The sequence below is a fragment of the Phaethon aethereus genome, assembly GCF_964289735.1.
Source record: "Phaethon aethereus genome assembly, chromosome: 20".
Classification (NCBI taxonomy): domain Eukaryota; kingdom Metazoa; phylum Chordata; class Aves; order Phaethontiformes; family Phaethontidae; genus Phaethon; species Phaethon aethereus.
The window spans coordinates 8188772-8214874 of record NC_138596.1 but is presented as its reverse complement, the minus strand read 5'-3'; the positions used below and the strand labels follow the sequence as shown (position 1 = coordinate 8214874).

Below are 26103 nucleotides of genomic sequence, written 5' to 3'. Positions count from 1 at the left end.
AGCTCCCTGGGGACACTGCCTCACCATGACCACATCGCCCCATGAAGTCCAGCTGTGGAGAGGGAAGGGCTGGGCAGTGCTCTGAACACACACGGCACTGCTGGTGGGGGCTGAGCTCATGTGATGAGATAAAACTTGTCTGTTCAGACAAAAACACATGCTGTTAAGTCATGCACCTGAATTTACCCTTTTTTTTGGGGGGGTGATGGTGTGTGAACCCCACACCTCGGTGCTGTATGGACCCCTGGTGACACAAGGATCCTCTTCCAGAGCTGCTGTCACCGGTTCAGCTTTGTACCCGCCCGCCCTAGTTAGACCCCCGGGGCTCGCCCACCCTGTCCGCATCCCGCAGCCCCCGCCCCCGCTTCGCTCCTCCTGCCAGCTGCGTGTCCCCGCCGCCCGCAGCTCCCGCCTCGCGTTTCTGTGGGCTCGGGGGCGGGGGGGGGGTCATAGCTCGGCCGCCTCCCACGGCTCCGTGTCCCCTCCCCTCCCGCGTGGGCCGTGCCGTGCCGTGCCGGAGCGGGCCGGCCCCCGGGGCGGGCGGAGGCTGCGGGAGGAAATCCAGCGCCTGGTTTTGCAGCCTCGCCGGTTCCCTCCCAGGCTTGCCGTCACACCAGGCCGGCTGCTCGGCGGCGGGGGCGGCTGCGGGCTCCTGGTGCCTGCCCCGCTGCTGCAGGCGCTCACGCCGCGCCTCCCGGGCCGCTCCGCCCGCTTCCCGAGCCCTCCGGGACCGGCCTTACCCGGGCGTCCGTCCTTCCGCCCCGGTGCGTCTCCCCGGGCACCCCGGGGGCGCTGGCGGGGCCGGCGGCGGAGTGCGGGGCCGGGGATGCGGCGGCGCTGCCCATGGTGAGCCGCCGGCGCCCCCCGCCGCACCATGCCGCCGCGCCCGCCCCCGAGAGGATGTTCGAGGGCTGCCGGCGGGCCAGGAGCCTCTGGGGCGGTGTGAGGCTGGAGGTGGCCGGGGAGAGCAGCCCCGTGGTGCTGCACAGCTTCACCCAGCTCGACCCCGACCTGCCGCCCTTGGAGGTGAGTGGGAGCGTAGGGGGTGGTTGGGGGCGTCACTGCTGCGATGAGTTTGAGAGGCTCAGCCCGCTGCATGGAGCGGGCCCCAGAGCACGTCTGTAGTTTGGGGTTCTCTGCTTTGCTGGCAGCCTGGCCAAAGCCGGCCTGCAGTTTGGTAAGAGGATGGCTGTGGGCACCGCTACGCATAGTGCTGTTTCATCTTATTCAATAAATAGGTGCCCCTGCTTGGTTTTTTTGCTGTGTGTCCCTGTGCTGTTGACTGGCAGGCAGGCTGCCATGCTCTCTGCTGGGAGAAACCAAAGAGATGCTCTTCCTCAAGACAAACAGGGAAAGGGGCTGATTGCTAAAACTGGGGGCTTTCAATATTTTATTTGAGACTCTGGCTGCTGGAGGCAGGAGTCTACTTGGGTTTGAGCTGCTTATTAAGGCTTCAGTCTTGTCCAAACCACAAAAGTGTCCTCTGGGAAGGTTACGGGCATCTGGAGGACTTTGCTGGAGGATGCAAAATATTTGTGGTTCTTTGGATTCAACTTTGGGCGGTTCAGAGGCAGACTGGTCCCCTAGAGATCTCAGCCTGAGTGGTTTGTTGATGGCAGTTGCATGTGGAGGCACCCAAAATAATCTGAGTCAGAGCTGTGCCTTTTTTCTTAGTAATGAACAATCATCTTCAGCGTACCAGGAGTGTCATTGATTCTGAGCAAACGGTGTGTTGGGAGAACCTCAGAAACTGGAGGAAGGTTTTGGTGTTCAGAGGTGGTGCTTTGACGGCTGGCCTGCGTGGTGCGCTGGTGGTGCAAGGGTTAATATCAACAAGGGTCAGCAAGTCTGGCTTTGCTGGGATTTGGAGCCAGCTGCAGATGTGCTGCTCCGCTCTGGATGCTTCCCGCTGGAGAGGGCTGGCGGAGGGGAGGGAATCGCCACTAAAACCTTTTGGGTTACCGTGCAGATATCCGTGGAGGGCAGCCAGAGTTTCAGGGGCAGATGGCTCCTTCTCCCAGCGCTAAACGATCAACCCCATAACCTGTGATGGAAAGTGTTGGTCAGCGACAGACGGGAAGGGATTATCTCGGGCTCCGGCTGTATCGGTTCACCTCTGGCCTGATGGCAGGGACTCATCAGCTCTGCCGAGAGTTCATGAAAGCTCCATCCAGCTTATTTTCCCCCCTTTCCCCTCCCTGCTTCTCTCTCCTGGGGGTGGGCGTACTGACATTGTTTGGAGTACATCATCTGGTTCGTGTTATGCCTGGCAGGAAGTCCAGCCTCTCCGGCCCTCCGCGCTCCGGGAGGCCGAGGGGCCGTGCTTTTGGCAGGGAGAGCAAGAGGAGTGGGGAGGAAAAGAGGGGGTGATGCAGCGTGCTGCTCTCACCCCAGGGGAGAGGCTGCCTGGCACATGTGAGCCCCCATGCACCCCGGACGGAGGAGGCTCCGAAGATCAGGAGAGGGTTTGGCAGCATCTCGGGCAATGGGGGCTGCAAAGGAGGTCGCTGGGGCGGAAGGCGCCTTTGCATGGCCCCCGCTGGCCCTGAGCAAGCCCCCGCTCACCTGTGCGCAGCGCAGAGACACGACTGCCCACCAGACCTCCTCCGAAGTCGTCTTTGCCTAGATTTGTGCTCTGGGCTGTACATGGGTCCGTGCTGCGTAATGGTCCGAGCGCAGTCCTGGCATCTGATTGCCTGTGCTTGCCTCCCAGCCCTGAACGAGTTGCAGACAAATTCCTCCTTTCTCTGTACCATCCATTTGCAAGTGACAGCGAGAAAAGGTGAATCCCAGAGCGGTATATGGTGGGTGACCTGCTGCCTTCCGAGCAGCTTTGAGATGCTCAGAGAGCCACTAACCTCTGGCGTGTTCCTGTGCGAGGGCCTCCCTATTGCTCACTAAGCCGTGCCAGGAGGGATGTGCTTGCTGGCATTACAGTGCACGGCTTGGGGAAAGGAAAAAAAATTAGTGTCAGTGTTGTGACAACTGTCCTGGCAGCAGCCTGGTTTGGTTATAATCCTCGGGTAGAGTTACTCTGCAAAGATGCACGCTGGCAGGGGAAGACAGATTATTTGAATGAGAAAAACACTGGAGACCGTAAGTGTTTTGCTAACTCCCGTTAACAGCCCCGCAGTGCTGCCACCGTCCCCGGGTCTCCGGTGGGAGCCTGGGACTGCCGCCTCCGCCACAGGAGTTGTGTTTCCCAGGCTCGGCGTGTCCCCCACGCTGGGACAGAGCTGGTTTCGCTGGAGCTGTGCCAGCTTGTGGGACAGCTAGTCTGGTCCCACAGGGAATAGAGGATCCCTGGAAAGCTGCTGGGCAGGTTGCGGGGAATGCAGATCTCGTTTTCCGCTCCTCGGCTGAGCCCCTGCGGATGTCAGCAGGGCAGACCTTTGCCTGTATCCCGCAGCAGCCGTGTCGGTCATCCAAGCATCGCTTTGAGGTTCTACTCGAGGTCTCATGGCCACGTGTTGCCAAGTGTTCTCACCGTGATTTTAACCACAGGGAATGGAAAATTTAAACTGACTGTCTCAAGCGAGGGATCAACAGAGCAGCTTTGCAGACCTTTTGCTTTGACCTCTCCAGTTCCAGTCCATCCTAAATCAGCAGCGAGTGTCAATCCTTCCTGTCCAGTGGCAGCCACAAAGTGAATTTGGTGGCCCTCCTCCTAGTCCTTGTTGGACAAGTGGGCCATAAACACCACTGCAGATGACACAGACTGAAACTTTCCTGAGGTTGAAGTTTCTGAACCTCTAGACAAGTGGCTGGGCTGATGCATATCAAAAAAGCTGGTGTCCTTGCTATTCTCGCTCTATTTGTTTTCCGAATAATTAGGAGATTTTCAGTTGCTAAACACATGCTCAAAAACTAGAATTGCTCAGCCCAGATGCCTTGAAGGTCAGTGCTTGTTCTTTACAGCCAGGAAGGAGGCAAGGGAGGGGCAAAGATATCTCTTAAAAGCCATTTTCTTTTAGCTTCCTATGGTGCCTTTGGAAGAAGATCCTTTTCTCCCAGCTTGTTCTCCCCCAGGTACAACCTGATATGCCCCTTGCAATTTGCCAGATGAACATCATCTGTTGGTGTTTCTTGGATGGGGACCTGCCTTCTGGCTCCCTCCCAGAAGGGTTTGGAGCCGGCAGTGAGGCCAGGAGCAGGCCTAGGTACTGATTGTTGGTGGCTGCTGCAGGATGGGAATAACAGAGGTGGGAGGGATTTTTTTATTATTATTTGATATGGTTAGAGAGAAGCCAGAGAGCGCTTTCTAAATGTGTTTGTATAAGGATCGTGTTACTCAGAGGCTGCTGTGCCATGTTTCCATAGGGGTGGGAAACCCTCCAGTACTGGGATCTCACTGAGGTTTTAGTGGATTTAGTACCAGACTGGCAGCCCTGGAAATTGAAATCTTTGTTTATCCGCCGGCTGGATGGGCAAAGCCGCACCCCAGCCACCCCCGCACCTCGGTTTCGCTCCCGGGGCTCCCTGCAACAGGGGAGGCAGGAGGTCCCATGCTGCAGCTCAGGGTGCTTCAGGGGCCCCCAGATCACACTATTGCTCTGCTGCGGCCAACAATTTTCTAGCTAGCAAGGTGGAATTGCTGGGCAGGGCAACTAAATGCGGTCTTGGAAGATTTCCACGCTTCCCTGTGCCGGGGTTTGGGGTGCAATGGGCAAAAAGAGCATCAAGCCAGCTGTACCTGCGGGGATGGGTCTCGCTTAGCCAACACTGCTGTTTTGGAGCTGAGGGGTTGGCTGTGACCACCCCACAGTCAGGGACAGAGCATGGCCTGGTTTTAGGGCCACCTGAGTTGGTCTGGCTGTAGGAAGGGCTTCACTACTCGCAGCTCCTCCATGACCCTTTCCGTCTCTCTAATTGCCAGACGCTCTGTCCCCCAAGGGCCATGTAATTGAAGGAGCAGAGAGCTTATTTAGGTCACTCTACACCACATTTAAAGGCTGGGCATCCCCTCTTTGTACTTTCTCTAATGCTGTTATCTCCAGAGCTGCCTCGTGACTGGCTTTCAAGCGGCTGTGGTCCTTTTATTTGAATATATACTTGCAGCAGGGCTGTTTCAGTTCTCAAATATTTCTTCATCTCCCACGGACCCAGCAGAGAGGGGGAAAAAATGCCGTTGCTAAGGAGCGGGATTTGGACACAAAGCTGGCCGAGCTGCTGGCGGGGGGCCCGAGGGGCTCCAGCACAGCTCGTGGCAGGTCAGTGCTTGTACACTGCTTTGGTGGGATGGCACCTGCAGGGTCTGGATGAGGGCAGTTGGGATTTGAAGCATTACTTGGGCCTTGGGGAGAAAGAGTTGAGTCGTAGGGCTCATACCCTCCATAGATTAATTTGCTTATCCACGTGTGGTGCTGGGTTAGACCCAACAGCAGCATCTGTGGCTCGTGCGAAGTGTGTCGTGTTTGCTGCGGGAGTCTGTGGGACCTTCATTCTACAGCAAGAAACATCTGTAGGCTGAAAGATGAGGCTGGTGTGAGGGCTCTTACGAGGAGGGAGCTGGTGTCCAGGGAGACCTGTTAAGCATCACACCGAAGCTGTATCGCAGCCTGCAGCTGGAGCATGCCTGCCTGGGAAAACTGGCAGCAAGGGAAGGATTGAGCTGTTGGGCTACTTCAGTTGTCGGTTTGTCTCATCCTGTCCCCGTGTGGGACTCACCCGCACGTCGCAGCAGCCCCAGCCCTCCTGGCTTATGGAGCTCTGGCAAAGATGCATTTGGACTTTGCTCCTGAGTCGTTAGGGAAAGGGAGCGCTGAGCTGGCGTGGGGCAATCCCAGCCGCTCGCCGGGCTCTGCCTCGCAGGCTGGCCGCCTGAACGGAGACACGGGCAGGGGATGGGAGCAGGGGCAGAGGTGCAAGGGTGCTGCCCGGCGAGCCTGCTCTGAACACACGCTGCCGGCTAGCGCAGGAGAGGCTTTGCTCATGTGTGATCTTTGCAGAAGGGTTTTTGTGGATGGGCCTTTTGTTCTTTTAACACCTGGGAATAGCTCTCCCAGAGGCGACAGGAAAGCCCTTTCCTAAATCTCTGCGTGGGCCATGCCGTTGCGTGGGCTGCAGTGAGCAAACACCAGTTTCCTTCGGCGCAGCGAAACGGCGACTCTGCAGCACCTAAAACCTCTGTCCCTCTCCACCTGATTTTGCGTGTTTTGTTTTTATGATGTTATGCAAATAATCACTTAAAGTTTGGTTCTGTTCCCGGGGCTGTGTTGGTACAGGTTCCTACAGGGCAGCGCTCCCGCATTAGGTAACTGCTGAGAGTTCCTCTTTAACATACCTGAGGGTCAGTAGTTATGTGACAGCTAAATGTCGGTGGAGATTAAGCACACGCAGAGGCACATGCGTGGCCTGTTTCACTTGCATAGCTCGACGGCAGCGAGTTTGTTTTCATTACACAGTTGGTATTTCGATGAGCCCTGCTGTCAGAAATACTCTGGAACGGGGAAGGGCGTCTTCCCGCTCCGCACGTGGGGTGCTGAGTGCCTGTGCAGCGGGGCCAGTGGGCACAGCTGCCTGGCGAGCCCCGGGGTCGACGGAGATGGCTCCCGCTGCCAGGCACTAGCCAAGTCCTCCGAGCTGACAGGGGAGGAACAAAGTTGTTTTGACTTGCAAACAGAGCAGATTGGAGAGGAAACTTGTCGGAGGCAACTTCATCTGGAATGCTGAGGCATTATTTTTAGAGCGGCTTTTCTTTCTGCTAACCACACTTTAACAAACAGCAGCTGAGCGAGGGCCTGTGTAGAAACCTGCTTTTCAAAGGGCTCGCTACCCGTCTTACCAGAACTTCTTTTCATGTGATGGAGCAAAACCACACAACCTTTCCCTGCTCTTTGCAGTGGTCGGATCTCCATGGAGACTTGCAAGCTGAGAGCCTGTGCTAGGCTCCCTGCTCAAGCCGGTGTTTTCGTTTGTGAAATGATGTGTTTGGTTTGGGTTGGCTTCTCAGAGTTGGAACTAACTTCAGGAAACCATCGTTTAGCCAAGCTGGGCAAAGCAAAGCATGTTGCCTGAGACTGGCAGGGCCAAAACTCAGCTGGGGGAAGTGAACAAGGCCGCTGAAGCGCACACCTTCGTGTGGTTCGGGACCTCACCTTCCAGTTTAGGCCAAAACCCCCAAGATTTTGCTCAAAGACACTTGCCTTTTTAGGCTCAGCTGGTGGCCTGCTGCTGGCGAGGTCTCACTCCGTGCGTTGGAGCAGCAGTGGAGCCAGTGAGCTGCGGGCACTGGAGGACATGGGAGTGTTAACTGGGGTTGATGGTGTCACCCCCATTCCTCCCACGCTGCAACCCCCACAATCACAGCAGACTTTTCAGAGCAAGGCTAATGCTTGGTTTGGTTTATCACCTTAGAGCAACCCAGCTTTTCTCCAAATGTTTCTACTTGTTTGCTTTTGATTCTTTTTTCTTTGGTCCCAGCTGCAGTTCTGCTGATGGGGACTCCTTGGCTGGATCTCTACGCTGAGCAACGTGGCGGCGGTGCCCGTTGCTGGTGACCGTCAACTGTGATCACTGGATTTCTAGACAATGCGGTTTACTAGATTCAGTCCCGGTTGCGACAGTGAGAACTGGCATCAAGACAGGCCAGGCTGGTCCCTCCCTCGCAGCGCGCTGGGGGTGACTCAGAGCGTAGCTATGGCTCATGCTGGTGTCATAACAAACACTTATTCCCTGAGGTGCTTCTTTGGGGGGGGTATCCCACAAACCCCATCTCTCCCAGTCCTCATTCCCACAGATTTCAGCATGTTCCTCAGCAAAACTGAGCTCTGGGAGGATGGGGCTGTTTGAGGCTTGACCCGTCTTAGTCCAGGCAGTGTCAAAGGAAGGGAGCCAGGGAAGCCCTCTTCACACTGAGGCTGCCCCGTGGTCGTTGTGCACATTGGCTTTTTTGGGTATCCCAGGATTTGTCCCCCAAAATAACTTTAAATGGGAGGGTGAGCTGCAGGGATGCTCACCTACGGTCGGTGATCCCAGGGGATGAACGGAGCCGGGTGGCAGGAACAGACCAGTGAGGGTGGGAGCATGCCTGTACCGGCTCACCAAAGTGCCGTGGCCAGGAGGAGCCGGCTTCCTTGCGTGGCCTTTTACCTGCCGTGAAAGAGCTCTAGTAACGCGAGGGAATGCTTGCCTGCGGTGACCCAGTGCCAGGCTGAAATCCCGACACCCGGTGCCCCCGAGCAGATGCAGGTGTGCTGCCGCAGACACTGGTACGCCTTCGTCATCAGCAATCGCTGGAAAAGGGCTGTGTCTTAAACAGTGGGAGAAAGCATGGTCCCAAACATCTGTGTTGAATCAGGGTAGGTGGGGAAATGGAGTAACCCTGTGTGAAGCTGCCTGCTGTCTCCCTGCCACCCCCGCCGGTCTGGCTAACAGCTGATGGAGTGGGTCCCGCTGTGGCTGATGCTTGGACACGGTCCATGGCAGGACCTGCACCTACAAGTGCAGTGCTGAGGGTCCAGGGAGGGAATTCATCCCACCACCCCGGCTGCCCGTGCCCTGCGTGGACACCCGTGCTCCTCGTACCACGGCCGCTCCCCACCCTCTGGATGTGCAGGATCCGGCACACCCAGCTCTCGGGGCAGGGCCTAGGTCCAAACCTCGCTGCCCGAGCTCTCAGCCTGCGTGTTCAGGCACTTGACAACAGCTGGATTCTCCCCCCCCTCCCCAAATTGTTTTCGCCCCAAAGGTGCCGATTAAACTTAAGCTCCCAGTTGCTTCAGCTGTGGAAATTGGACTTAGTTGACTGAGCATCCTGATTACAGGCCCCCCAGGTGTCGGCTTGTTGACTCCTGCCTCCTCACCTGCTTATATAGCACCTCCTGCCTCGTTGACACCTATTTAAGTAATGCTCTGAAGGTGAGATTTTCTTGATTACAAAGCAGAAGTGCTTTCTCTTCCAGCTTCCCACAGGCGCCCCAGGGAGGGGAACAAGTAGGGGGGACCATCCAAGAGGAGAATCTCTCCCAGCCCTTCCCCAGAGCGAAGGGGATGGCCTGAGACGTGCTGGGGCTGTGGGTGTCAGGAGGAGGCTGGGACGAGACGGGCTCAGCCCGGACCTTTGCGCAGGGCGGCCCGGGAAGCATGCCGGCAGCAAATGGAGGCGTCCTACGTCATCCCGGCCGGGGTGGGAGTCAGGCGCGAGGGGCACGGCCGGAGAACAAAGGCTCGCATTTATTCCTCCCGTCCTTTCACTGGCAGCCCCTCGCTGCCTCCCTGCACTGGATTGTTCCTGCATTTTCTCTGCTTCAGCTGTTTACTGGGTCACCCTGATGCAGACACGCACACAAAGGGCGAGCCATCCGGCGAGGCCATTCCTGTGCCACCGGCACCGCGAGCCCCGCTCCGGCCCCGAGGAGCACAGTGGCGGCATTGAACCGAGCTGGGAGAGTGCCCGAGCCTGCCCTGCTCTGGGGTCAGAGTGGGCTGGGGGCATCCGGAGCCCCCCAGGCATCCTCCTTTGCGCAAGCTGGGGCAATCGGATTTGGGGAGGGGGGCCCAAGAGGTCTGGGCTTGTCGGGTTTGCCCACGCTTCAATTGCACCAGCTTTAATGGAGGGAACGTAAGTTGATGTAAGGCAGTGTAAATACATGGGTGGACACATTTATTTCACGAGGGCTTATTTTGGTTCAGCTTTATCTACGCTACGGATGTGACTGAGCTAAATCGAAATTAACCTTGTTCAAATTGAAATGAAGGGTGATGGCGCAGTTACTGTAACCCAGACTGCAGCCAGACAGGGCCGTGGCTTTTGGGCAGCCTCCAATTTGTCCACCCCAATCTGTGCACCTTCAAAAGTACAAAAAGATAGGGCTCTGCTTTCTTTTTCCCTCTGTAAGCTATAGCAGGTGAGTTACTGCATAGGCAGCCATTTACAGCTTCTCCAGGCTGCTCGGGAACGGTGTGTGGCAAAACTCCCTGGGAATGTCGGCGTGGAGCCAGTGGGATGGTTCAGCATGGCACGAGGGGCTGAAAGCCGCTTCCTGACTCTGGGCTGTTTTATGCCTGGCGTTTGCTGGAGCCATGGTCGTTGCTTTGCACTTTCTGCATATCCCACGTGCCTTGCCCGTGCCGCAGGTCTGTGCCGAGGTGTGCGCTTCGTACATGTGGGTCATGTACGTGCCGGGGGCAAGGGGGAGGTCTGGCAAAAGCAGATGGTTTTAGAGCAGGTGATACTTCTTCAAATTAATTTTTTGGCTGTTTGGACTGGCACGTGGGCTATGAGCTGAGAGCAGGAGAATATTTATTCGAGGCTTTGTGTTGCTGAGAACGTAAAGACTTGACTTTTGGGATAGATGAGCTCACTAGCTTGCATGGTACATGCAAGGGACGAGCATTGCCCTGGAGTTGCAACAACGAGCAAGTCTTTGTGTTCTGGTTAACGTGTGTTAAGACATAACTGGCATTTCAGGAGAGAGCATACCAATTGGTTTCAAGGTATGTCGGCTCTGAATGCTGACCTTTCCAAATTTCTTCACCGAGAGGGTGGTCAGGCATTGGAACAGGCTGCCCAGGGAGGTGGTGGAGTCGCCATCCCTGGAAGTGTTCAAAAAACGTGTGGATGTGGCGCTTCAGGACATGGTTTAGGGGACATGGTAGTGCTGGATTAATGGTTGGACTTGATGATCTTGAAGGTCCTTTCCAACCTAGTGATTCTGTGATTCTGTGATATATGTCAGTTCTTGCTGCCGCAGAAATAACACACTTGGTGCAAAAGGGCCCTGTTTCAGCAGTGGAATCAATAGACTCACATTAGATCAGGCTTGAACTGTAACCTCTTTGGGACACACACTGTGTTTTTCTTTGCATTTGGATAGGGCATTATAGAGCTGTCACGTTGCCTGTGACTTACAGGTGCTACTGTACACACACAAAAAAAAAATCAATTTTTGAACTTGTTTCTGTTATGTTTCTTGCAGATTGTTCCATCTTGGTGAAATACAGACCTTTGTTCTGAGATGAAATGACTTACTATGAACTACTCAATCTTTATTTACCCTTACAGAGCAATACGTATTAATTTTTTATACACCAGTTGCCACCAGTCATGTCGTTCTGGTTTCACTTCCAGTAATTACCCTCCGGGCTGTAGGCGAGTTTGTAGCAGAGCAATTGCTCTGTAAGCGAAGGCCAGCTGCGTCCCTCGTACGTGAGCCTGACCCTGTGTAGGCGTTGGCGCTGAGCATGGATGCTGCCGAAACGCACACCGAAGCGGTCACGAACGCAAAGCTAAGGATTGTGGAGCAAGAGCTAGAACTGCTGTGTCGGCGGGATCTTTTTTCCATCAACTTAGAGAGGAAGCAAAACCTGCTGCACTCAGTTTTCTTCTAACCTTCAGCAGCCTGCGAAGGGAGCCCATCCCAGCACATCCCCTGGTAGGAAACACGAGGGAAGTCCTGCTTCGGTGGCATTTTCGCATAGGGTGGAAATGTCTAGGTAGAGGTGCTGGTAGTCTTCTGTACTCCCGGGTGTAGGAAATGCAGGCTTTGGAGCCAAGCAGGTATCTCTGGCACTGCCAGTTGCAGATGGAGCTTGTTTTTTCCCTGGGAATTCTCCTTCCAAGGCCGATCCCCCAGCACCTGCATCACCCCCTGCATCGGGGCCTGGCGGCGAGGACTGGGTACAGAGAGTCTTTGCAGATCTTTGACTCTTGATTTCCAGACCATAAAATGAGCAAAAAAGTTTCTATTGTGTGGGAAGGCTCTTGGTTTTCTTTAAAAGCAAAACAAAAGCAAACGGGTGAGGAATCCTGTGTATCTGCTGTGTCTCGTTTCTGGACACGAGCGCTGAGCTCCTAATCCTCGCTCCAGCCACTGACTCACTGCCTGCAAGTCACAAGATGCCTTTGTAACCGATCTGCCAGCCGCTGCTTTCTCTTCTTCCTAAGACGCGAGGGTGGCAAAGGCTGCCTTTGAATATTGTCTCCAACCCGTCTGGGTTACGGATGCAGGATCAAACCTGCCATCAGGCTCGGGCAGCCCCAGACCCCGAGGGGGGAAGTGTAAAATCCCCACAAGAGGCAGATGTGGGCTGATGTGCTCCCTCCCTCTGCCCTGTCCTTCTCCCTGGGAGCACATGCTGCTGGGTGCTGCACAGCTCGGGGCTGTTCCCTGCGGGCACTGGGTGCAGCTTTTGCTGCTAAAACACCTGAAGCAGAGCAAAAGTGGAGCTGAGGGTGTCAGGAAAGCCTGGCTGCAGAGCCCAGCAGCAGATGGGGTGAGAACAGGCTCTCAGCTGTCACCACTGTCTGGGTGTCCTGGCAAAAACACCCTCTTTTCATAGTGGGTTTAAGTTTAGCTTCTGGCCCTTTTTCTATTCTCTTCCTGTTTCCCTCTTTGTTATTATGTTTTAATGGGCTGTTGGAATCGGTCCTGGTTTCAGGCGGCTCTGAGCAGGCAGGAAGGCAGGCAGAGAGTGCAGGAAACCCGGAGGAATCATGTCCATCTGCCCCACATCTCTGTGCGGAGGCAGTGCCCAGGGCAGGGGCCGGGTGCAGCTGAGCTGTGGCAGGCGACTTGAACTCCGGCAGCGGCATCGGGAACACGGCTCGGGGAGAAAGGAGACAACAGGAGATCAACCTGCCCGAGGCCAGCATTGTCTGGAGAGAACCCCGGTGCCACCACGGCCATCACTGGGATGGTGTTTGGGAGCAAGACTGCTCCTGCCCTCAGTGGGGCTGCTAATCCAAAGCACATGCCGTGGGTCACTGGGGTAGGCAGGCACCAGCATGGGGCACCTTTCCTTTCCCCGAAAATGGGGGATATTCAGCAGCTTCCTCGCTAGCTTTGGGTAGTCTCTGTAGCCTTCCTGAGAGCGGCCGGGGAAAGGAAACTGCCGATGAGTGTGAGGAGCGGAGGATCCCGACCGGCAGAGCTGTGGGGGAACATCCACCACAGGGCTTTTTGCCTGGAAGTCCCCGTGAGGAAGGGCGTTGTGCTGCGTGCGCTTATTTTGGATGTGTAGGACAGACGGTACTTCTGCTTTCGCGGTCTTTATCTTTGGTTCACGGAACTGCAGTTGTTTTCCTTTCACTAGATGTGGGTGGCTTTTTTCCTCTTCCCTTTTACATAATGTCATACGCTTCAGTTTACATAAGAGGCCCCAAAGTCGTTGCCGTTCGTTGCGTGACTTCGGGATTCGCTCCTGAGAGCGAAACGAAAGTTAACTCGGGGCTTGTGTCAGCCATGGAGGACGTGGTCCTTGGTGGAGCCGGTTTCTTTCGTTTCTGGAAAGGCCCATTTCCCATTGCTGGTGGGGAAAGGGTTATTCTGAGAAGGGACTGGGGATTGTAAAGACCAAACCCCCACTTTCTGTTTCTGGCTTTACCAGCTTTAATCAAGTCCTTTCGAACTTGTGCAAATGCGGAGCTTCAATGAGAAACTCCTGGTGATGTCTCTGAGGCTCAACTCTGCCTTTTCTTGTCTCGTTAGCCAGCGAGACTGTTAATTCCCAGCAGGCGCAGGTTCCCAGCTCCCCACGGGCAGGGTTAGTGTCTGCTTCTCTCTTGAGGCTGGTAGCAGCTGCCCTTTGAAATCACAGTGCAAAGATACTCTCGGTGGTATGTTATGCTTGTCTGTAGAACAGGCATTTTGTGAAGCCCAGCTGAAAGGGAACAGAGTAACGCGAACATCTTGATCTTTAAACCAGCTGTTGTCCAGGGAGCATCAGTAAAAGCACTTTAAGCAGTTTTGCCTCTTCCACGTGTGCTGAAATTAATACCTTTTTCCAATAACAGTTCATTATTTTGTGTCTTTGGAGGCCAATGCACTAACCCAGGGCACGTGGGATCAGAGCTCTTAAGACCTGGTAATTATTGGGTAATTGTCTGTGTGTAACGTGCAGCGATGCTGTCATGCTCACACTTAATCCTGTACTTTGCTCCTGTCTTACTAAAATCACCTTCGTGACTGATCTCAAACACGTTCTAAAATGCAGATCCCTAGCCAATATTTTGCTTCGCTGTTTGGCTTTTGCATTTTCCCCTCCCCTAAGCCAGCGAGAAGAGCTGAAGTGCTCTCTGCCTGGCTCCTGCGAGGGTGCCTCGCACCGCAGCCCTTCCTCCAGGCTCGCGAACCTTGGCTACATCTTACAGCTCGTTATTAAACCTCCGTGTGAAGACGTGGGGTTCGACACCACGCCATGTACTAGAACATTCACCAGAGAGTAAAGGAGTTTATTGCACGGAGCAGGAATTCCTCCCCGGTGTAGTCACCAATGCTTTGAACCATCGGTGGGGAGCTCGCTGCTCGCGCAGCCTGGGGCTATCTGCGGTTGGAAGAAGCAGTCTCTAAAACCAGGCAAGCCATCTGGTGCAGACCTCCAGTTTCATATTTCAGGAGACAAACTCCTGCAGAGTTCACTTATGGCTGCTTTTGCAAAAGCCTCTGATTCTGCAGAATTGGGTGTCTGATACCCCTAAATTAAACATGTGTTTTTAGCTTGTGCCCCTCCATCGAGAGGCCTTTTTCCTGCTGTATGGAGAGGAGCAGGACTGCACACTGAGCTGGTGAAATCGTGGTCGAATGTTCATTTTCTATGTCTTCCCTTTCTTGGTGCCCATCTTGAAATGCGTCGGATCTCACTTTCTGGTGTGCCGAGTCCCCTCCAGACGAGTTTGGCGGAAGGCACAAATGCTGTAATCATCAACGTGCTTCACGTTAGTGCTTTCACGGGAAACCTTTGCTGAATCTTGTTGCAGCTGTTTAAAGCGCTGTCTGGGCCTGGTGGATGCATCTCTTCTGCCAACGCGATGCAGTGAGCGGAAGGTTTGCCTGTATCTCTGCCATGGTGCGGTGCTCGGTTATTCAGGTTGAACCACTGGTGAAGGAGGGTTTGCGTGTGGGTGCTGGGCTGCGGTTGTGCCGGCTGAGGCTTGACTCGTGTTCCTGTCTGCTACGAGGGACGGAAAACTCCAGCAGATGTGTAGGGCAGGCAACGGGGAGCAGTAGCTGTTGCAGTAATATTTAGCAGCACTTGTCTGTCAGAGCTCTTTGGAGACCATTTTGAAGACATTCATCTTTGGTTGACTTGCTGGAAATCCTGGTGTGAGTGCCAGACTTAAGATTGCAGCGTTCTTGGTGGCCAGCATGTACGTAAGCCACAGGTCAAGGTTTTGTCTCTCCCAGCCCTGCTCCCACCCTGTGTCTCCTCATCTGCAAAGGGAGAAACGTACATTTGGTGCAGGTGTTGGAGTGGGATTTCACTGGCTCCATCCTGCTGCTGCTTTTTGCTTCATTGGTTTTTAACCAACGTGTGTGGAATGCACAATCAGCATCTTAGAGAAGCAGTGGTAGGAAAGAGGAAGCTCACGCAGAATATAAATAGCCAAATTTTAAAATGTACCAGTGTAGCAGCTCGCCTGGCTCTTGGCATGAGGCTGGCTGAAGACCGCTGGGAAGCTGCATACTTCGTGTGTGGTTTGTAAAGGGGGAACCTTGGGGGATATCGCACAAGTCAGCAACACAAAAAATGAATGAATCTGACAGTCTTGAATATGGGAAGGAAATGAAATTTGCTTCTACGCACATCAAAATTGGATGTATCCTCTGCACGCGACACAAAATACGGAGTGAAAACCCCTGCATGATTATGGCAATACTTTCCACTGTAGTTGCACAGCAGCTGCCAATGATTCATGGATTGATCCTGGGACATTTTGTCCTCCCATATGATTTGATTTCTTTATTAATTTAATTGCATCTCAGCAAGCATCTGATTTTTCTTGATATTTGTGTCTGGGGTTTACCACTGCCCCGCCAAATCTCTTTCCTCAGTTAGACTACAGAGGACTGGTCCTGCTGGACCCAGAGCTTTCCTCCAGCCCAAAGTCAGAATAACTGGAAGATGTGTGGTAGGGCTGACCTGCAGGTTGGGTGATAAAGGCTGGAAGAGAGCCCGGGAGAGCTGATGTGAAGCACCATTGGTAGTGATCCCCTTTCTCTGTCACTGCCCCTCGGGCAGCGGGCTTGCGCACCCAAGGCATCTACTGCTGTTGCTTCCGGAAGACGGCACGTAGCTGTGGGCACCAGGGTCTGATGGTCTCTGTGGACAAACTGGGAAGACTTCCCACAGTTTTTCTTTCTTGTTGTTGGAAACTGCATCTATAGGTATATAGCATAAAGACAACTTGGCTGACTTGGGCTCAGGTTGGGTGCCATCACTGTAGGTGGCCGATCTAGGGCGGACGCAAGGCTTTAGCAGTGCTAGCAGCTGTCTCCTGAGGTTGTGCCAGTCCCTCCGATCCCCAGCTAAGGCATCACTGCTTTTGGGGTTGGGGGTGACTCACGTGGCATAGGAGCACCTCGTTCCTGTGAGCTTTTGGTGCAGAGATGGAGAGGTGATGGGGAGAAGCCCCGCTCTCTCTGCTGCCGGTCCTTTAGCTACATACCAAGCTCACCTTCCCCTCACTGATGTGTTTAAACAGCTTCGTCTTCCCTGCACCGGGCCCAATGTCATGGGTGGCCGCTCTGGCATGGTTCCCAGCGCGGACGTGACGTGGGGCTGCAGAGGAGCAGGGTGTTGGGGTGGGCTCAGGGGCATGTTCACAACCCTGGCGGTGTTTGGGCTGGGTGGTGCCAGCCGTGGGGGCTCAGGGCTGCCAGCCTGCCTGGGCCTGGGCCAGATAAATTGGGGGAAAGCTGGGGTCAGATCTACAGTACCCGCAGCAGCCAGCACCATCAGCCTGGGAGATTCACTGAGGCAGGAGGGAGATGTATTTTCGTGTCACGCTGTCTAGGAAGGCGCAGGGCATGCCGTGCTGGTGGCTGCCTTTTCTATTCTTGAAATTCAGACCTGTTTATACTTGAATGTAAATTTATGCTATAATTTATCCCAGAGCAAAGAACAACAGGGAGACTTGATGCAGGTGTCCAGAAGGATGTCTGTCTGTCCACCGCCTGTGTGGGTGCTGTCGGGGTTGGTCTGGAAGCGACTGCACCCCAGGAAAGACTTCTGATGTTCACAGCACAGCCGTAGTTAGGAGCCTTGCGACCCCTCGAGCTTCAGCCAACCAAACCTCTTGATAGTCTGGCATGAAGTGAGAAGAGCAGGTTGATCAGAAAGTGAGGAAGAAGTCCAGTAACCCTGCCCAGGGGGATCCTCTGTCCTCATTCATTACAACCATGAATGAAAGGCTTTTTAGAGTTTTCCCTGTACTCTTTGAGCCGGCTGCTGTTCCCTGCCTTAATTCCTTGCTAATAACAGCACTTGACTCGAGCAGGGTACGATAACAGCACAGTGACTGCTGCTGTGATGCTGCTGATGAAGGGTGGTGGTCCAAGAGCATGTTAGGTGCACGTTCGGTATGTTGGCTCGGGGTTGTGTTCGGTGCTGTCCGCTCAGCATCTCTCAATGTGCAGCATGGTCTGAAGCTGGGGCCCCGGCTACGGCTGTTCCCATGTTCGTGGGGAGCAGTTTGGGAGGGGGATATCTGCAGGGAGCAGCGGCGCTCCTGCGGCTCCGTCCTGGGCCGCCCCACGGCACCTTCGTCCCCGGCGAGCCCTGCGTTGTGCCATTGCTTGGGGGCTTTTGTGGTCCTAAGAGGCAGATTGCAGGGAGAGCTGCGGGCTGGCTCTGGCCCCTGGCTAGCAGCGTGTTACGCAGGGGGGACTTGTCCTCAAGCCCCTGCGCTCCAGCGCGTGGTCACCTCCCCCTGCTAACCAGCTTATTGCTTTCGGGCATTTTCTCCCCATCTGGTGAGCAGTGGGTTTTGCCACGTGTTACACCGTGTCCTGCCATTTGGCGTGGGGGATGGAGGGCAGGGGAGATCCCCGCGGTGTTTAAAAGGATCTGAATAAATCTTCTTAAGAGAGGCGCTGACTCAGCAGAGCATGGTGAGAGAGAAGGGGGAGGGAACTGAATTATTCTTGTGGGGCTGGAGCTGCTGCCTAGCCCTGCATTGGCACGTGGGGCTGGGAGAACTGCGGCAGGCGTGTGCCTGGGGACCTGCCCCAAGACGCATCCCCTCTTTCCTCACCAAATCTTTAGATGGTCTTCATCTCCCCAGAGCAGAAACGTGAGCCTCATAGCTGCGTTGGGCTGTGGCCCGGAGATGCGTGTCCCCAGGGGTGCAGGGACCTGTCCCGGCTGTGCCTGAGCCCTCCCCGGTGCCGCTCCCCAAGGTTTCCCCCCAGCTTTGAGCTTCTCCCTTGGACTTCTGCCTTGTGTGTGTGGCCAGCGCTGCCAAAGCTCGTGGGCGGCTTGGCTGCACGGTTATTATTTATTGCCGAAGTTGCGCCGAGGTGCTCAGTTGCTGCAGGGGCAGATTACCGAGATTACGGTCAGACCGGGCAGCAGCGTCACCTTACGGGAAAGGCAAAGGCTTGGGGAGGGGGAAGCAGCCGGGGCTGGGTACGGGGGTGTGCTGCCACCTGCCCCCCGGCTGCCTGGCGAGTGCTCCCTGCTCTGCCCGGCACCCGGCGCTGGTGCAGCCTCGCTTTGCAGAAGGGCTGAGATGCAGAGGCAGGGGACATGGAGCAGACCGAGAGCAGCTTCCAGAAGTCTTGTCTCTGCCTGTGTGCAGGCTCCGGTGGGCCCAGGGTTAAGCTGGCTGTGCAGACTGGTGTCGCCCGGTTTGCATTTCTGAGCAGATGAGGGAGACTCTCGCTGCCTGCCGGCTGTTGCTTTTGGCTTGCTGAGATGCCTCGTACGAGCCCGCAAGAGCACCTCTGTCATGCTTCACCCTCCTTATCTCATTGTGTATCTTCTCCTCTTGCGCAGAGCTCCACACAGGAGATCGGAGAAGAGCTGGAGGATGGCGTGATCTACAGCATATCGCTCCGGAAAGTGCAGCTCCATCACACGGCCAACAAAGGGCAGCGATGGCTGGGGGTAAGCTGGGGGCTCTGCCAGCCTCCCACCATGGCGTGTTTTCAGATGTTTCCCTGCCTGAGACATGGTGACCTGAAGTCAGGGCTTGGCAGGGTCTCTACCAGCCCATGTCCTGCCCTCTTCTTGCTCCCCTATACGCTCCTGTCCAGGGGGCTCCTTCCAAGCCTTGTCTGGGAATCATGTACTTATTTGGGAGCAGGGGTATAGGAGCACCGGCTGGCCTCTGCCCCACGGCAAGGGTCACAGGGGAAGCAATCTGAAGCTCCATTTTGCACAATAGAGGAACCCTCATTTGCATCTAGATTTCGGCAACCTTGAGGCCTTTCCTGGGATTTCCCAAATGCTCAAGTCTTCTCAGTTGAGCTGCTGGTATTCGGTGTTGGAGGAGACCCCAGCTTCCCTTTCCCCAGGCCCATCACGAGAGCCCCAGGCACTGTAGGGGGTCCGTGGTCCCAGCCTAGACCCAAAAACTGCTTGCAAAGCTGGTGGGACCGCATTGCACCTGAACGTGTCTGTTTTCACCCAGCCCACTGACTTCTGCTCTTGTCCTGGCAGTTTGAGAATGAGTCGGCCTTAAACCTCTACGAAACCTGTAAGGTGCGGACGATAAAAGCTGGGACCTTGGAGAAGCTGGTGGAGTACCTGGTCTCAGCCTTCAAGGGCAATGACTCCACCTACGTCACCATCTTCCTGTGCACTTACCGGGCCTTCGCCACCACCAAGCAAGTGCTGGACCTGCTGCTTAACAGGTGAGGCTGCCCTGAGCCCCAAAACGCAGCTGGGGGTGGCCAGAGTTTGAGCCCCCTTGGCCAGGAGTGCCTCAGCATCTTCTGCTGCTGTGCCTTGGAAGGCTGATGGGCTTCTTCCAGCCCCATCAGCATGAAGGTTTTGGGGCAGGACAGGGAGGACACAACCTCCCAGTGAGCTGGAGCCATTCCAGCGGGTACCCTGCTGGGAGGTGGCCGGTGCTGGCTGCTTCCCTCTTCCCATAACACAAGGGCCATGGCAAACTGGGGGGAGCTGGACAGTGCATGAGAGGTTCATCCCAACCCCCTGGCAGAGCTGGGGGTGATGTGGGGAGAGAAGAGAGACACAGCGGAGTCCAGGATGCTCACTGCGTCCTCGCTGTGCCCCACCAGGTACGGCAAACTCCATGTGCAGGCGAACGGGGACCATGCCAGGCACGCTGTGGATGAGAGGATGGAGCTCAAGAAGTAAGTCTGCACTGTGGGTGAACAAGATGGGTGGCTCTGGTGATAGCTCTTGTGTTTCTCGTACAAAGGGATGTGTTGTCCCAGGGGTGCTCCTGGTGCTTGGGGCTCGTGCGGGTGCACGCAGGTGCACCCAGTTCTTACGCAGGCTTGCCTGTGTTTCTCCCCTCCCTGCAGCACCATCTCCTCCATCCTGGGTGCCTGGCTGGACCAGTACTCAGAGGACTTCCGCAAGCCCCCGGACTTCACCTGCCTCAAGCAGCTCATCTCCTACGTGCGCCACAACATCCCTGGCTCCGACCTGGAGCGCCGAGCCCGCATCCTGCTGGCCCAGTTCCAGCAGCAAGAGCAGAGCGAGTCCGAGGCGGAAGGTGGGGTCCTTTCCCCACTTGTGGGGGGCCATTTGGGGCTGCAGGTGGAGAGAGTGCTACTTGGTTGGCATCAAGGGTCTCCAAAACTCTGCTGAACCTTCATAAACGCTGCCTGCATTTACATGGAGGTATATCAGGAAGTTAATCCAACTGTACCAGAAGTGGGATTTCTAAGTGGATTAGCTAATCTGCCTTTAATCCTCTGCAGACACTTGTGTCCAGGTTTAAAATTACCATCCTTTTATCTGAGCCTCGTTTCTCAAGGTGTGAAGCCAGATGGGAATTAAGAGCCTGGGAGGTGGGATGTGGGTGTCTGCAGGGGTCTGGCATGGGTCGGCGTGGGCCCCGGCTTGCGACAGCGCTGCAGCGCTCAGCTTTGCGCTGTCTCTCACAGCAGTGGACCACGGCAGCTGCACCTTCCAGCTGGTGGAGGAGAACGGGGTTGGGGACGGGAAGCCGGATTTCCTCTCCTTCTCCCCAGAGATGGTGGCAGAACAGTTCACGCTGATGGATGCTGTGAGTATTCATTTGATGTCCGGGTCAGTGGTGCTCTGCCTGCCTGCTATCTGCTGCTCTGGGCACAGGCCTGTCTCTTCCCTTCCACCGTTTCCTCCTGGCCTGTTCCATTCCTGAGGACCTGAAAGAGACCCATCTCCATCCCTTTATCTTCCAGGAGCTGTTTAAGAAAGTGGTGCCTTACCACTGCCTGGGCTGCATCTGGTCCCAGCGAGACAAGAAGGGCAAAGAGCACCTGGCACCCACCATCCGTGCCACGGTCTCGCAGTTCAATAGCGTGGCCAACTGTGTCATTGCCACGTGTCTCGGAGACCGGTCCCTGAAGCCACAGCAGCGGGCTAAAGTGGTGGAGCGGTGGATCGAAGTGGCTCGGGTAGGACGGCCTGCCATCCCACTCGCCTCCCTCCTTGGCCCAGGGCTGAGGTTTTGCGGTGTGCGAATCCCAGCAGATCCCTGGGCTTTCTTTAACGCTGTGTCCTGTCATCTCCTTGTCTGCTCCCAGGAGTGCCGCATCCTGAAGAACTTCTCCTCCCTCCGAGCCATCCTCTCGGCTCTGCAGTGCAACGCTGTTCACCGGCTGAAGAAGACCTGGGACGAGGTCCTTCGGTAAGCAGCACCTGCTGGGCTCCTGCAGCTGCGGGGAGGTTTAAAGGGGGAGGTTGTGCTGTGGCTGTGGCCCATGAATGTATAGATGGGATTATCTCAGCTCCAGCATTGCCTCTTTGAGTGTGCCCAAAACCCAGGGACCAGTATAAGGTGTCAGGGAATCTAAGGAGGGTGAGGAAATAAAAGCCCTATCACATCCTCCTCCTTTCCATGCAAAACACCCTGGAATAGCCCCCAAAAAGCAAGGCCCTGCTAGAGCTGTGAGCATAGCTGGGATCATTTGGGTGAGCAGAAGACAGCGCAAGGAGGAGACCCCAGGGTGGCACCGCTGCTGACTTTCCCCTTGTGTTTTCCCCTGAGCAGGGAGAGCTTCCGCACTTTCCATGAACTCTCAGAGATCTTCTCCGATGAGAACAACCACTCGCTGAGCCGGGAGCTTCTCATCAAGGTATGGGGAAGCGGCACCCGCATTGCCCTGTCTCTGGCAGCTGATGCTGGCAGAAATTCCCCTGTTGTTCCAGCTACCAGGCTGAAGCTCTGGCAATGCTGCCAGGGTTGCAGGCAGGGGTGCAGGCAGGGCCTGCTGAATCTGAGGAGCAGGGCAGGGATATCTGGACCAGACTGGGCTTTCTATTTCTCTGCCGAAAAGTCATCATTGCCTGAAGCTCACAGAGAAATTCGGCAAGCGGAGATAACCAGTGGGATAGGATCCAGTGCACCAGGTGACGGCTTCTCCCCAGAGGCAGCTGCATTTTAACAGCCCAGTGCAAAGTCCTCTTGATTTCAAGTGGGGTTGTAGGGTTTGTGACAGGCTGCAGCAAAAATGTCCTTCTTCCCCATGGAGACTTTCTGCAGCTTCCCAGCCTAGCTCCAGTTTGGGGGCTGAAAGGACACAAGATCTAAAGGGGAACAAAACATGCCATTGAGGAGCTATTTATGGAGAGCTGGAAATGGGAGCAGCAGTTCCTATTCACTAAGCCTCTCCTCCCTGTGAGTGGTGAAGCTCAGCTGTGATTTCCTCCTCTGCCCCTCATCCCTCTTTCCCTCTACAAGGAAAGTTGTACCGATAAAAGCAGGGGTGAATTTTAGCTCATCTACTAGTGCAGTTTCCCACCTGCGCTGATCCTCACCTCTTCCCACCATCCAGGAGGGCACGTCCAAATTTGCCACCTTGGAGATCAACCCCAAGAGGGCTCAGAAGCGGCAGCAGCAGCAGCGAGAGATGGTGAGTCTGGCACGGCTGCCCCCATGCCCCCTTCCCAGCGGCTGCCTGGGCTGGTCCCCGCTCTCTGCTGACCCCGCTGTCCCTTCTGTCTCTGCAGGGTGTGATGCAGGGCACCATCCCCTACCTTGGCACCTTCCTTACGGACCTGGTCATGCTTGACACCGCCATGAAGGATTTCCTGGATGTATGTACCTCCATCTCTATCCTCTCCTTCCTCCGCACAGCCGCCCCAGAGCCTGGGCTGATAAATGGAGGGCTGGTCCCCCATGCGTCCTGTATCTGACACTGCATCCTGCGCGTCCTATATCCGACACTGCACATCCACCTCTGTCAGCCCACGGAAGTGGGCTGCTCCTGCGCTGCCCTTTGGCAGGGATGCCCACGCTGCAGTGGCAGCGAGCCGGTGGGCAGGGAGGGGTGGGAGCAATATTCTTCTGCCTGCCCCACACTGACATTCGGCTCCTTCTTTTCCAGGGCGGGCTGATCAACTTTGAGAAGAGAAGGAAGGTGAGGGCTTTGCTCTGGCAGCAGCACCGCGGGGCGGAGGGAGGAAGCTGATTTGGTGCAACTCCAGGTTGCGCCAGTCTCGTTGGGGTTGATCCCTCTCCTTTTTTGCTGTCATGTTCTTTGTTTTTTGGGGAGGGGGATTCTAGTCCTTCATATCTGCCTCCGTGAGTGGCGCTGGGCTGTTTGTGGAGGAGGCTGGGGCTGGAAAACAGGTCTGGTCTCACAGCTTCCATTTGCTGCAGGAGTTTGAAGTCATTGCCCAGATCAAGCTGCTTCAGTCGGCCTGCAACAACTACAGCTTCACACAGGAGGACCAGTTTGTGGACTGGTTCCATAGCCTGGAGCGGCTCAGCGAGGCCGAGAGGTGAGCCTGAGCAGGGTCTGGGGCCTTGCTGCCGCCAGTGCATCAAGAGGTCCCACCACTCATCTCCTCCAGCTGCTGAGCAGCAGCTGCCCCGAGCTCCGCTCCCTGCTGCGCCTCCCTCGCCCTGCCGGCACGGTGCTCGCCACGGCAGCAGAGAGGGCTCACACCCTCATCTCTCCTCTCCCAGCTACGGGCTATCATGCGAGATCGAGCCACTGTCAGAGTCAGCCAGCAACACGTTGAAGGCGAAGAAAAACACGGGCATCATCAAGCGATGGAGCGAGTGAGTCTGTGGGATGCGGGCTGGAGGCGGGGGCCAGCGTGGGGTGTCTCTGGCTGTGCATTGCAGAGCACCGGGCTGGGGTGGCTGCTGTCCTGCCAGCCGAACGTTCCCTCGTTCTGCTCCCTTCTCACCTGCCCTGTGTCTCTCTTGGCAGCCGGCAGCCACCAAGCACCGAGCCCTGTGCCAGCGGCAGCTCCCACTCGAAATCCTTCGACCAGCTCAAGTGTGGGCAGTACCTGTGCAGTGGGGATGCCACCGACTCTGTGAGCGTCACCTCCGCCGGCTCCAGCAGCTCTGACGTGGAGGAGATCAACATCAGCTTCATTCCCGAGTCCCCTGACTGCCAGGAGAAGAAGGTATGGAGCAGCTGGTGGGGTCTGGGTCTCTGGAGGCAGGTGTGGCCGTCGTGTGGGGACTGCCCCACCTCTGCCCCGGTGCTGGGGGGAATGGGTGGGGGTCCTGGGGGCTGTTTCTGACCTGCTGGGGCTAGGGAGGCCCCTGCCCCTTGCTGCTCCAGCAGCGTGGCAGGGCCCTCGCACCTCCAGTGGCTGTAGTCGTGTCGGTCCCCCGTTGTCACAGGTCAGTGAGATTCCTCTGGCCTCCCTCCCCCAGCGCTGGTACGCCCCGTCTGTGGCCGATGGAGAAGCTAAAACCACTGTGTCCTCCGCATCCCCTCTCCTCCCTGCCCTCCAGTTCTGGGAATCCACCTCCCTCTCCTCCCTGGATACGTCGGGCATTGGCTCGGGCTCCAGCAGTGCCTCGTCCTCTTCCGTCTCATCCACGCCGGTGACGGCCTCCCGCACCCACAAGCGCTCGGTCTCCGGCATCTCCAGCTACTCCTCCCTCTCGCTGCCCCTCTACAACCAGCAGGTCGATGACTGCTGTATCATCCGCGTCAGCCTGGCTGTGGACAACGGCAACATGTACAAGAGCATCCTGGTTAGCACGGGGCACCCGCGCTGATGCCGGGGAGGGGCGGCTCGCCCTGCTCGGATGTGGGCATGGCCCATTTGGGGAGGAGAGAGTATTGGGAGGCTTTGCAGTGTTTTGAACTCCCTGGTTAATAACGCTCTGTGCTCACAGGTGACGAGCCAGGATAAGACCCCAGTCGTTATTCGCAAGGCCATGGCCAAACACAACTTGGACGGGGACCGGCCTGAAGACTATGAGCTCGTTCAGATCATCTCGGAGGAGAGAGGTGTGTGCTGGGGTGAGGGGGGCTTCCCGGGGGGGCTGCATCCCCCGCCAGCCACATGGTGCTGCAGCCTGGGCAGCAGCAGGTTGGAGCAAGGCTGGGAGGTGACAGCAGAGGGATCCCAGCACCCGGGAACAACTCTCAGCCCCACTCTGGGCCCCTTTCAGGGACAGGATGCCTGACTGACCCTCACCTTTGTTCATTTCCAGAGCTGAAGATCCCTGACAATGCCAATGTCTTCTACGCCATGAACTCTGCCGCCAACTATGACTTCGTGCTCAAGAAGCGGGGCTTCTCCAAGGGGGTGAAGATCAAGCACGGCTCCAGCTCCACCCTGCCCAGGATGAAGCAGAAAGGCCTGAAGATTGCCAAAGGCATCTTCTAGCCTCAGCCCCACTGCCACCCATCACCGACGGGGCCTTGGGGGCAGGCTGCTCTGAGCTCGGCTGCGGCCGGTCCTTGTGCTGCTTGGCACGGCGAGAGGAGCGACCCTTGCCCACGGGGGACGGCCGTGCATCTCGCTCCTGCACTGAGAGCCGGGGCGCTTTGGCAACCAGTGCCGGCCTCCGCCTCTCTCTGCACAAGCTCCCGTTTCAATCAGGTCTTTTTTTTTCTACACAGGAAGGCAGCGAGGGGGGGGAGGGGGGGGATATCTCCTTTTCTTTTCTTTTCTTTTTTTTATTAACCTTCCACGGTGCGACACTAGTCCAGCCACCAGCCAGCCCAGAGCTGGAGCCCGCCTCTGCCGTAGGTGCCTTGTGTCCAAGCAAGCCGGGGAGCAGTGACTCGCAGAGGGGCCGTTCACAAGGAGCAGAGCATGAGCCATCACCCTGGGGCTGAAAAGCCTCTCACATGGTGGGGTGCTCTCCTTCCCGGCTTTCCTGGTGGTGTTTTACCTCCACATCCTTCCTGGGATAACTGGCATCCCTACCACTGGGCATCTCTGCCTCTCCTTCCTTTGAGAGAAGCTGCGGACGCCCCAGGCTGGGAGGCAAGC

The 26103-nt window shown here is 56.2% G+C and overlaps 1 protein-coding gene across 1 annotated transcript; it reads left to right on the top strand.

Annotated features, from left to right (window-relative positions):
* Positions 1-843: 843 nt before the first annotated feature.
* RALGDS (ral guanine nucleotide dissociation stimulator) lies at positions 844-26103 on the top strand (the record flags this gene model as incomplete). Its single annotated transcript, XM_082009167.1, has 18 exons — positions 844-1026; positions 18718-18828; positions 19384-19577; positions 19968-20042; positions 20217-20410; positions 20805-20926; positions 21084-21299; positions 21429-21532; positions 21896-21980; positions 22680-22757; positions 22855-22941; positions 23232-23264; positions 23507-23628; positions 23816-23911; positions 24066-24267; positions 24491-24850; positions 24995-25109; positions 25316-26103. 18 exons carry the CDS (start codon positions 844-846, stop codon positions 25489-25491), a joined length of 2553 nt encoding a protein of 850 aa, XP_081865293.1. The 3' UTR covers positions 25492-26103.